We start from the raw sequence: 12,615 nt of genomic DNA, 5'->3' as shown, positions 1-12,615 counted from the left end.
AAATCTACAAAAAGGGGTAAAGGGGGGGCTTTTTCATATTTCATTTTACATTTAGCTCCAAAACTTTGGAATAGCCTTCCAGACAGTTTTCGGGGCTCAGACACAGTTTCCCAGTTTAAAAGTAGACTCAAGACACATCTCTTTAATCTGGCATACGCGCAACTCATCCCATAACTTCATACTTCAGTACATCTATCCTGAATGGCAACTACGCTAAATCTCCATCTGTTCTGTATTTTTCTACCCATCCTGAGGCATCTGGAGATTGTACCAGCTTCAGTAGACAAGGGCCAACCCTGCGAGGATCCTGAGGCATCCAGAGAAGGACCAGCTCCAGCTGAATTCTGCCTTATTATGGTTGGAGCTACACATCCTGCTCCGGTGCTCCCAGTGATCCAGATCCCATCTGCCCTCTGCACCTACTGACTCATCCCTATGTTGAACTGGTCTTCATGTTAATTTAAATAATTTCTGTTATATTGTACTGTACTTTCAGCTGCATAACACACATGGTGTTATATCATCTCTATCTGTTATCACCCAAATGTGGATGGGTTCCCTGTTGAGTCTGGTTCCTCTCAAGGTTTCTTCCTATTGCCATCTCAGGGAGTTTTTCCTTGCCACTGTCGCCGTCACCCTTGGCTTGCTCATCAGAGAAATTTCATTCATTCATCTCATTATTATCTAGACACATTTTTCTCACACATACACAATTTATTATTATTATTATTATTATTATTTTATTCTATTATTTTATTATATATATATATACATTTTTTTTTTATTATAATTTTTTTATGAATTTCTTTCATTTTTGTGAAGCTGCTTTGAGACAATGACCATTGCTAAAAGCGCTATATCAATAAAATTGAATTGAATTGTTCTTGGTGGGTTTCCTCCGGGTTCTCCGGTTTCCTCCCACAGTCCAAAGATATGCAGGTTAGGCTAATTGACGTTCCCAAATTGCCCGTAGTGAGTGAATGAGTGTGTGTTTGTGTGCCCTGAGATGGATTGGCACCCTGTTCAGGTGTACCCCGCCTCGTGCCCTAAGTGTCCTGGAATAGGCTCCGCCCACGCAACCCTGAATACAGGATAAAGCGGTATAGATGATGAGTGAGTGAGTTTTAAATTGTACATCAAAACAGACTTCATCCTGTGGTTTATTTAATTTTGAAGCACTGAACTAAACATTGAAAGGAAAAGTGCTCTGTAGTTATTTGAACCTAATATCACAGTTTTTTTAATTTAATATCTCTTGTAAGGGTTAGCCCCTAGAGGCTGGTTTTTGTTGTGTTTCATTTGTTTTTTGTTTTTTTAGGAGGAAAACTTCAAGTCCCAGACTGCACCTCGATCAGGTGAGGGAAGCACTCACCTGAATTGAGGCAGGTAATTTAGTTTATTATAAATAGCCTGACTGAAGCTCAGCTAGCTTTTGTTGCATTATCTCTAGTTATGGTTTTCGTGACGGGTGTTTTGTTAATGAAAAAGTTACATTCACTAGTTCATTAGTGCTCTAGGAAAGGAGCTTTTGTTTTTGTTTTTGTGTTTTACTTTAAATAAAGATGAGCTTTTGAAACTACATCTTGCCTCTGCAAAATATGCCACGTCCACACACACGCCGTAATCATGACATCTCTTTATTTCAACGAAGTAGGTCATTATTTTACCTCAAAATCCTTTTCATTTAAATTTATTTTGAAACTTGAAACCCTTTTCACAATGAACTACTCAGTGTTTTTTTTTTTTTAAAGAAAACGTTTATAAAGACTATGAATCTGCAGTATTTCATTAATGAACTCTAACTGATCTGATTGACTCTTACAGAGCACTGAAGTGGGAGGAGCTTTACAGGAGATATTTTACTACAAACACTTAGGAATGGCAGTAATTTGTCAGTAAATGTGTGTGTTATAGTGTATATGTGTGTGTTAGTGAGAGGGTCAGACAATGACAGTTTTCCTTCGTCCCAGTCCAGCTTCACTCTTACCCCTTTTCCACTGCTCTGGTTCCCGTGCCGGTTCCCAATTTTGGAACCAGTGCCGCGCTTTTCCACAGAAAACAATTGGTGCCAGTTCCCTAAAATAAGCACAGAACCGGCCCCTAAACTCTGCTGGTCTAGTTGCGAGAACCCATGACGTCACGAGTGGTGGGCGGAGTTATAGGGAGCGTTAAAAAAAATGGCGGAGACCCAAAGTCTGTTAATGTGGAGCGTGGACGAAACAAAAGCATTTTTTCAGCATTTTGGACATTTGCCGAGATTCAGCAGAAATTATAAAGTGCTTTAAGAAAAAAAACAAAGTGTATGAGGAAATAAGAGAAGAACTATTAGTTGCAGCCTTCACACGAACAACCGACCAAATAGTGTATAAGCTTAAAAAAAACTGAAGAAAGACTTTCAGGGGTTATAACACGTCGAATAAACTGCTTTTGAATACTGAAATACATTTTTATACTAGTTTGGAGAATAACCAGTAAACTGACATCGGCCATGGTAGTTTCTGTTTAGTGGGCGTGGCCTGTGACATATTATCAGGCAGCTCCCGCTGAGCTCCTGTCTAGTGTAAATGCGGGCCGGTTCTCGGTGGTTCCCAGTCCAGCACCGGCCGAGCACCAATGTAGTGGAAATGAGGTATCTGATCCTCTGGAGTTTCTATAATACTGAGAGGAGAGTGTCTGTGTGTGTGTGTGTGTGTGTGTGTGTGTGTGTGTGTGTGTGTGTGTGTGTGTGTGTGTGTGTGGTGTAGAACGTGTGTAATATTTACCATCATAATACCACACACACCAGATTCCACTTCTGTCGAATACACCTCCCTTTCTTTAAACAGATTCTGTCATCACACCAACAAACCAACATGTACAGTCTCCAACTTCAACATCCCAGCAGTGAGTCCCTGAGTTAAAGCCCTCAGAGCCCAGGATACACAAATATTCATCAGGATGAGCAGTGTTGGGGTCCAGAGTTACAGGTGCTAAAACACACACACACACACACACACACACACACACACACACACACACACACACACACACACAAACAATTTGTTTGTTTTAGTAGGGCTTTGCTAACTTAGGCATTATGTTAGCATGGCACTAATTTATTTATTTATAAACACCACATAAGTGTTATTAACTACTACCACACACACACACACACACACACGACTAGCTAAGCTAACTTAAACATTATGTTATGATAATATTGACTAAAATTTGCCTAAATATTAACAAAGAAATAAACTTAATAACGTATATAACTTAACATCATGTCTTGTGCCCTTTTGATGTGTTTTAGTTACAAATTTAAACAATATTTTTTAGCTGTAACTGATGCATCTCAATTATTGAACAGTCTGTCAGCAATCAAAGTCTTTCAAAATAAAAGTTCTGTTAAATTACAGTCAAAATAAAGAGTGAACAGATCATCATCATCACCAAGAACATCATCATCAACAACAACAAACACAAAGATAAAACTAAGGCTTACTGTATTAGACAGTGTGCTGCATCTTCTCCCAGACTCTGAACTTCAGGTTGTCCAGATGTTTGGCCACATGGATCAGTGCTCCTGAAAGCTCCTCTGGATACCACAGTGTGCTCTGGGCTCTGGAAGAACATTCAGGAGTCAGTGTTGCTGTGGGTTTGGATTCAGAAACACAGAACGAGAGAGACAGGAAGCACATCACTCACCTTTTTACTGTGGCCTTGTAGTTCTGTAACACAACAAAGCAAACATCAGTGGATATGATTTACATTTTTACACCACTGAAATGTGACGTTTCTGATGATGGAAAGAAGTTTGACTCTCACAGTATAAATACTGACTAAATGATCATCACTTGTAATAATGAGACGTCTTCAGCTCTCATCTCCTCTTCTGTGGCTCTGATTGTGTCTGAAAGAGATGATATTTCTCTGCTCAGCTTCTCATTCTTCTCCTTCATCATCTGACTCTTCTGCTCCTCTTCCTCTCTCAGTGCAATGATCCTGGCTGCCTCTTCATCTCGTAGAAACTGGTGAAGCTTCTCAAACTCCTCCTTAATCTGACGCTCTGTGTGTCGGGCCTGAATCTGCAGTGAAGAGGAAATGAAATGAAATATAACTGATTATATGTGATAAAAAATATAATTACAATATTAAAACCATGTTATTGATTCTAACCTTTATATGTTCTGCAGTCTGACTCCAGTTCAGTTTACAGTCATTAAAGATCTTCAGTTTCTCCTGTAGGGGCTTCAGTGCAGTTTTGAGCTTCTCCTGAAACAAATCAACACACTGCATGGAGACTCTGTGTTTCAGCTCTTATTTTACACATCATTAACTCAGATCACTGACAGGATTTAACTCTACAGTATTAATGTGAGTTTAAAAGTAATGTAACTGTAATACTGTGTATTTCTGTTCTCTTTCATAAACACTCTGATGGCCTTTTAAACTTCAGATAGAATTTATAAAATGTTTAGACGTATATGATGTTAGTTGTTTCTACTGTTAGACACTTATAATAATATAATAAAATATTAGTAAAAAGTAATTATGTCATTTAATTATTACACCTTATTCTTTACTTTGACACTGTAGATAATTTAGGGAGAATAAAGGTTATTCCTTATTTATTTGTCATATGATCCATAACCTCGCAGGAATATAATATTTACCTCACAGTCTGTTACTGCCTCGTCAACGGGGCGGAATTCATGGTTGTTGTGTTTTACTGAAGTCTGACACACCACACACACCGGCTGTTGATCGTCCAGACAGAAGAGTTTGAATTTCTCACTGTGCAGACTGTAGACTGTGTTACGGTTTCTTAGTCGGTGGGTGTGTGGTCGTGGCATATTTGCAGGAGGCGAGCTGGCGTTTCAAGAAAGGTTTTTATTAACACAAAACACATAAATAAACACCGACATAAATCATATAATTCGAACAAAAGCTAGACGCCTGACTTGTGCTCCAGTCAGGCTATTTATAATAAACTTAATTAGCTTACCTCGGTTCAGGTGAATCCTTATGTCACCTGACCGAGGTGCAATCTGGGAAACGAAGTCCAAACTAAACAAAACTACAACATAAAAAAGAACAAACCCAGGCGCTTTGGCGCCCTCTAGGGGTTAACCATTACAGTACCCCCCCCTAAAAAACGCTCCTCTGGAGCGTTACCGGAGGACCGGGACACCCTCCCCAGCGGTCCCAGTCTGGACCCCCAACATTGAGGCGGTCGATCCCCTCTCGCGAGCAGGGCCGGAAAGGCTGCGTAGTCCAAGCCCCCATTCGAGGCTGAGGAGCTGGAGCGACACTCGGCGGTGGCTGAGGAGCTGGAGCGACGCGTGCTGAGATGGGCGGCGGCGGCGGAGCGACGCGCGCTGAGCTGGGCGGCGGAGCGACGCGTGCTGAGCTGGGCGGCGGCGGCGTAGCAGCGTGCGCTGAGCTGGGCTGACGAGCTGGAGCGACGCTCGCTGAGCTGGGCGGCGGCGGCGGAGCTGAAGCGACGTGCTCTGAGCTGGGCGGCGGCGGCGGAGCTGAAGCGACGTGCTCTGAGCTGGGCGGCGGCGGCGGAGCTGAAGCGACGTGCTCTGAGCTGGGCGGCGGCGGCGGAGCTGAAGCGACGTGCTCTGAGCTGGGCGGCGGCGGCGGCGGAGCTGAAGCGACGTGCTCTGAGCTGGGCGGCGGCGGCGGCGGAGCTGAAGCGACGTGCTCTGAGCTGGGCGGCGGCGGCGGCGGAGCTGAAGCGACGTGCTCTGAGCTGGGCGGCGGCGGCGGCGGAGCTGAAGCGACGTGCTCTGAGCTGGGCGGCGGCGGCGGCGGAGCTGAAGCGACGTGCTCTGAGCTGGGCGGCGGAGCTGAAGCGACGTGCTCTGAGCTGGGCGGCGGCGGCGAAACTGAAGCGACGTGCTCTGAGCTGGGCGGCGGCGGCGGAGCTGAAGCGACGTGCTCTGAGCTGGGCGGCGGCGGCGGAGCTGAAGCGACGTGCTCTGAGCTGGGCGGCGGCGGCGGAGCTGAAGCGACGTGCTCTGAGCTGGGCGGCGGCGGCGGAGCTGAAGCGACGTGCTCTGAGCTGGGCGGCGGAGCTGGAGCGACGTCCTCAAAGCCGGGAGGCGGAGGAAGAAGCGTGCCGTCCTCGCAGCCAGGCTGAGGAGCTGGAGCGACGCTCGCTGAGCTGGGCGGCGGCGGAGGAGCTGGAGCGACGTCCTCAAAGCCGGGAGGCGGAGGAAGCAGCGTGCCGTTCTTAAAGCCCAGCTGAGGAGCCGGAGCGTCGTTCGCTGCGTCCGTCGGCGGCTGAGGAGCTGGAGCGACGTCCTCAAAGCCGGGAGGCGGGGGAAGAAGCGTGCCGTCCTCGCAGCCAGGCTGAGGAGCTGGAGCGACGTGCCTCCGGGACTACAGCCTGGCTCTCCTGAACCAGGACGAGCAGCTTTTGGAGCTGCATCACCTGCTCCTGCAGGTCACCGATGCGCTCCCTGTTTTGCTGCGCCAAAAACCTGTAGACATCTCCCGTTTCTCCTTCGCCACTGTCCTGCCAGACCGCCTCGGCCTGAAACTCCCCGTCAGAGCATGGGAACCTGTTTCCTCTCGCCGCGTCACCTCTGAATGGTGTCCGCCGTATGGCGAGCCTGCAGCCTTCCCAGCTTTGCCGCGCCTCTGTCTCTCGCTGCTCCTCGCTGTCTCCCAGCCAGTCCGCCGGTTCGGCGAGCTTGCAGCCCTCCCAGCTCTGCAACAGCTCCCTCTCTCCTTGCTCCTCGCTGTCCTGTATCCATTCCGCCAGCTCAGACGAGATGGTAATAGCGCCCCCCAAAAAAACATCTAGGGGAGCGACCTCCGCTATGCCACTTTTACATTCTAGCTTTCTGTTACGGTTTCTTAGTCGGTGTGTGTGTGGTCGTGGCATATTTGCAGGAGGCGAGCTGGCGTTTCAAGAAAGGTTTTTATTAACACAAAACACATAAATAAACACCGACATAAATCATATAATTCGAACAAAAGCTAGACGCCTGACTGTGCTCCAGTCAGGCTATTTATAATAAACTTAATTAGCTTACCTCGGTTCAGGTGAATCCTTATGTCACCTGACCGAGGTGCAATCTGGGAAACGAAGTCCAAACTAAACAAAACTACAACATAAAAAAGAACAAACCCAGGCGCTTTGGCGCCCTCTAGGGGTTAACCATTACAGACTGTTTCTGCAGATGCTGATAAAGATCTCTGACTTCTCTCCTGTAAGAAACTACCTTATTAGATGAACGTAATAAAATTATGGAAAGAATTACCACCCAAATCAAATGATTTAATTTAGCTAGAAAGAGTTTAATTTAATTGATGACCTTTTTAATCATAAGAAAACAAGTTTTTGACAGTGTTTTTATAGTCAGGAATTTAAACATATGTTTATCTACTGTAGTTTACCCACCATTTGATGTAAGATTAGGACAAGAAAAACACAATGCAAACTGAACTTGAAAAATTGAACCAGAAAACTGACTTAGCAACTGCTTGAAAAAAAAGTTTCTTTGAATACACAACAAAGAGAAAACCTAAAACTTAAAAAAAAAACAGTCATACAACATAATGCACAATCTGTTAGAATTTTAACAGACAGACAAGCAAAAATTGCATCTGCAGAGTTAGAAAATTGCAGCCCACTGTTTGAACCTGCCCTTAGTTAACATTGTACTCATATTTAACATTAAAACATAAAATGCATTAATTAAAACAAATCTAAAGTATTATATATATATATATATACACTCAGGCAGACATTTTGGTAAAAAAATATGAACAATTCTTCATTTTTAAAGACTGGATTCTGACTTGGTAGCAAAAAACATACATTCCTACATACATTAACAGATTTGAAGTATAAACCATTTTAAACAATTAAGCAATATTACTTGTCTAAATTTAGATTTTTAGATTTCTGATTACCAAAATATAAATTTCAAATGGTTACAAAGTTAGGTGCAGAATATGGTCCTGGCAATTGACTGACAAAAAGAAATGAAACTAAAAATACAGCAGTGCGCATCCTTATATGTTACAAGTCTTTGACATTTAGCAACACCTAGAGCCTGGTCACTATTGATGATGACTAGCGTGCAAGTAGAGTTTTCAGTGCTTGATTTTTTTTTTTTTATGAAAGTCTGTTTCCATCAAGCTCCATGATTATTTTCTGCAAAGCCTCAAATGTGTATCTCAGCTCTGGAGGGTAGCTGAGGTTCAAAGCGTATACAAGTGCGAACAACATGACCACAGCAAGTGGTACATTTTCCAACTCATCCAGAACGTGTACACCCTCCAAAATGATACCTATATCTTCTGGCTAATCACCTGGCTCTGCACCTTCTTTGCGAATGACAAAGATTCCAAACGTTGTCTCCATCTTTGCAGCTTCACCGCTTTCACCATCTGTGTTTTTCACAAAATAAATACAGACATACATTATATCACTCCCATTTTAACTTATATATACACACTACTGCTATCATTTATTTAATTTACCTAGTAAAAGAATCTATAATTAAGCATTTTCTTTTTCTAAGTACATAACTGGTTTGTTTACAGTCAAAATAATGACTCTAGAGTAAAAACTAAAATTACATACCATGTATTCTTTTACCAGGTTCTCAGGCTCTTCATTCAGGTACACACACAAGGCTTTGATGATGCACTTTCTCCTGACTTCCATGGCGTTGGTCTGAGTATGTAGGCCAGACAAAGTCAACACAAATATAATACATGATAATGAACAGGTAGAGCAGATGTCACAAACATAATGCAACACTGAAAACACTTTTTCGAATGTAACAATCTTTATTGACAAATTTTATGATTCATGAACTTCATCTGTGCTAACTAACTTTCAAATTTCAACTAAATGAACCTTCAACAATGTGGGTTAAACAGCACAGTACACGCAAAATAAAATGTAATCACAGAAAAATGTCAAATAAACACATTTATGTGGTTCCAGGTAACATTGTAATTTAAGTAAAAATCTGCCCAACGTTGCATTATTTTATCAGATCCTTCTTAGAGAAAGTACCTTATGCTCTCTCAATCTAGTCTTATTTCTCTCTCTCCCTCTTACGTTACCTCGTACCTAATCATCATACCTGGGTTATGGGAATCATAATGCTCTTAATCTTTCTTCCTTGAACGCCGCCTTTTTTGCCGAACACCTTATCAGGTTTGAAGACTGAGCATCCAGCTCAGAGAAGAACTTGGACAGCAAATTGACTGTTGTGATCCTCCTAAATTCAGCAGTCAGCTTCAATCGGAAAAAAAGGTACACAAAAGTAAGTTTTAATATCACAGCAGTAAAATGATTAACTAGTTTAAATGTTTAACTGTTTAAATGTTATCATTTACCAAATCTTGAATCAGCTCACTTCAATGTCCTCTCATATTTTATTTGACTGATGTGAATAATACTGTACATATTAAATAAAGACATATTCCAATCAAAGTAAATAAGTGCTGTGCATTTATTCACCTACCTCATGGAAACAGAAGAGAGCCGGCCTCTGCTTTTCAAATCAGCAATCAGGGGTGCATCACAAATAACTTCTTGCCTTCTGTGTGCAAATGTCTTCTCCATCAGTGCTGCGACTGTGTTCTCATTGTTCCTTTTCCTTACTTCTAAAAGAAGGATCTCTCTTACCTTTTCAAACGTCTCTGCAGATTCACCAGATGAGTAGGTGGAGCAGTAGTTCACTTCAGCCTTTCTCGGCTTCTTCACACCATAAGCAGGACTGCATCTGTCTGCAGGTTTATTTGTGTGGGAATTCAGTTCAACTTCTGGGCATCCAAGCCGCTTGAGCTTTCGTCTGTAGTTGGCAAGTATTTGTATTTTAAGCTCACCTTCCAGCCACCATATCCAGTGGCAGAGCCTGGCTCTTTCAAACATGGATGGGATGTGACAAGGGCTTCAGCAACCTCTTCAAACTCATTGTCTGAACAATCGCTCAGTAATTGTTTGTTCCACTTTTTTGAATGCAGCATTGGCTTTGTCCAGCTGCAGCTCACAATCTTATGGGAAACAGGGCACAAGAAAAACAACAGGCCTTCCAGAGGACCGTGAAGGGGTGGACTCAGGAGTAGACAAAATGTCGGTATCATACGAGCTACCAGATGAAAGTTGCTCCTCATTATTAGACCATGATGTGGCTGGAGTGGAGTAAGGTTGAGGGGGTGGGGAGCCACCATCCATAAATTGCAGCCCTATCAGATCTATGTCATTAGTTGGACATCCTGTGAGCTCAAAGGTTCTGTGATGCTCACTATACCACGCACAAAGTCTCTTAACTATAAAACAACCTACCCTGAATTTTAAAAATCATGGCCTTTTTAAAACGTACACCTTTGGTTGACACAGATGTAGTTATGTGTACCTGTCTTGTACCAGGAAATTTCTGCTCAATATTCTTAACTATTTCTTTTTTTAAAATATCAGCAGGAACTGTTGAGACATGTGTCACCTCAAGAGCAAGCTTTTCAAAACTAGATGCTCTCATGTGATATGAAATCATGAGCTGATGCTTGATGGTTAGCGAGAGGGGCACATTTTTGAAGCAGTGAGTGTCGAATGACGTTTGGATAGAAGCTGCACGTTAGGAAAGAGTTCTTGGTATATTTTGCGGTGCTCTGACATTTTGCACTCAAGATAAGCAATGGAGTCTTCTGTGTGTGTTGGAGCAACAAACAGCTCTGCAATGTCTTTTAAAACCATTAGAATTCACCATGCCATTTCATCTTCCGGCACCAGATGCCCGATCATAAATGGGAGAAATCTTATCAATGCCCAATTCTCATGAGTGTTCCCCCCAATTGTTTTTGAGAATGTGTGCGGGATCATGTGAGGCCTGTTAGTTTTATCTGACCACCTGTAGGGAAAACTAAGGATAGATTTATATAAAAGCTCTAGACTGAAATATTTCTTTGATATCAGCAGTGACAAACAATGTGCAAGCCCCAATGCCCTCAAACATGTCATGCATGATATCTGGGGGATATCCTGTCTAAACACTAAAGTGGGCAAGGTTTTTAGTGATTACACACTGTCTTTTAACCCCAAAACTGCTTGAAATGTTCTGCTGTGCTGAATTTACAGGAGAATCATGTAGTTCTTTAGTCCTTAGATCAAATGAACCTGATCTCACGCCCCTCATTTGGATCTCTGATCGTTTTGCTGTGCAAAATCTGCAGATGTTTCCAGCAGTAAAGCTTTCATTAAAACCTGCTATACTGTGGGCACTGAGTTTATCTGCTGCAACAACTTGAATAGTTCCTTTGACACATTTACCAAGCAACGGAACAAAAATTCCATTCTGCTCAAGGGTTTTTACGTCTTGAAGAAGAGGATGCAAGACACAGTCATTACCATCCTTCTTCACATAATAACATTTGCACAAGACTGCGAGGTAAATCAAAGAAAGTGCTGAATGTGAGCCTGGAGGCAAATTACTCAGAGTCCCGTAGATTTCACAGAGCTTATGTTTCCTGCGGGAAGATCCCAAAGGATTGCAGACCTCGAAATCATCTATGTGCAAACTTAGCAAGATTCTCAATTCACCACGGGAAAGAAAATTATTTCCCTTGAAGTGTGAGCCATCCTGAAATGATTTATAAGTTTTCTGTTCTCCAGTTATCTGACGTGTTCTGTGGTTTTCAACAACTTTATCCACAACATCTTTCCTAATGAACAGCTGTTGCAAGCTCTTCAGTATAGACACATACTGAAAGCTCTTCTTTTGCCTTTCATCGAGTGTGTGCTCAGTTGGCTCAATGACATTAAAGTTTGCTCTGTAAAACTTGTTTCAGAGATATGTTGTGCTCAAACAGCCACCCTTCTCTATAGCTTTTAGCAAGGGGTGAGACTCAGAGACGGATGAGGCCACTTCTTTTATCACTGACTTTTCAGGTGTGGAATCATGTTTCTGTAACACATCTTCAATAATGTTTACAGAGAGAAGAAATGTGGCTGAGCATAACAAATAGTGCAGTTCCTTTAGAAACCAATCAATTTTTGTGCCTGGCACATGTGCAAAATGTTCAAGTTTCAGTAAAGCTGCGGCAAAATTCTGCTCAACTATGTCAGGCAGGGTCTTGCTTATATCAGCATCATTACTTGGAGATGCACTGTTTGATTCCACTGCAGACCCATCTGGGTTAAGAGTATTTTCCTCTACACAGTCAGATGATTCTTGAGAAATTCTGGTTGTCACAATACCGGTTGGACAGTTTAGATGTGGGCCTGAGTAACGTTGCCTATGGTGGTTCTGTAGTCCTAAATGTTTAAGTAGATCATATCTACTCGAAAAATATACACTGCACTCCTTGCACCTCCACATTTCAGTTACACATAACAGTAAAAATCAAGCACATCTGGGCATAATATTTAACCCATAGGTCGGCAATTAGCGGCCCCCGGGCCACATGTGGCCCGCAAGCAAAAACATCTGGCCCGTGAGATTGTTTAAACTAGAGAATGAAAATAAATAAATGATATTTTTTTTTTAATCGGACTGACAGTCACAAAAAAGCTATTTGTTTGGAAACCTCATTTTTCAGAACAGAAATATTTCAATCGATCTAAATTCTTATTTGTTATATCTGGATACGAGGGTG

The 12,615-nt window shown here is 42.6% G+C and overlaps 1 protein-coding gene across 1 annotated transcript; it reads right to left on the bottom strand.

Annotated features, from left to right (window-relative positions):
• Positions 1-3,488: 3,488 nt before the first annotated feature.
• On the bottom strand, positions 3,489-4,278 carry LOC128523983 (E3 ubiquitin-protein ligase TRIM35-like). Its single transcript, XM_053496240.1, has 4 exons — positions 4,159-4,278; positions 3,837-4,067; positions 3,688-3,710; positions 3,489-3,603 (listed from the first exon to the last, which is right to left on the bottom strand). Exons 1-4 carry the CDS (start codon positions 4,276-4,278, stop codon positions 3,489-3,491), a joined length of 489 nt encoding a protein of 162 aa, XP_053352215.1.
• Between the last annotated feature and the right edge of the window lie 8,337 nt (positions 4,279-12,615).

The sequence above is a fragment of the Clarias gariepinus genome, chromosome 5 (genome assembly GCF_024256425.1).
Source record: "Clarias gariepinus isolate MV-2021 ecotype Netherlands chromosome 5, CGAR_prim_01v2, whole genome shotgun sequence".
Lineage (NCBI taxonomy): Eukaryota > Metazoa > Chordata > Actinopteri > Siluriformes > Clariidae > Clarias > Clarias gariepinus.
Note: the sequence above shows the minus strand (reverse complement) of the source record. Positions and strands in the feature narration are given on the sequence as shown.

Bases quoted from the DNA above. Each gene is read 5' to 3' on its own strand.
- LOC128523983 (XM_053496240.1), bottom strand. From the start codon at position 4,278: ATGCAGTGTGTTGATTTGTTTCAGGAGAAGCTCAAAACTGCACTGAAG. The intron at 4,068-4,158 runs GTTAGAATCAAT...TCTTCACTGCAG, and splicing joins AGACTGCAGAACATATAAAG to ATTCAGGCCCGACACACAGA. The intron at 3,604-3,687 runs GTGAGTGATGTG...ATGTTCTTCCAG, and splicing joins TACAAGGCCACAGTAAAAAG to AGCCCAGAGCACACTGTGGT.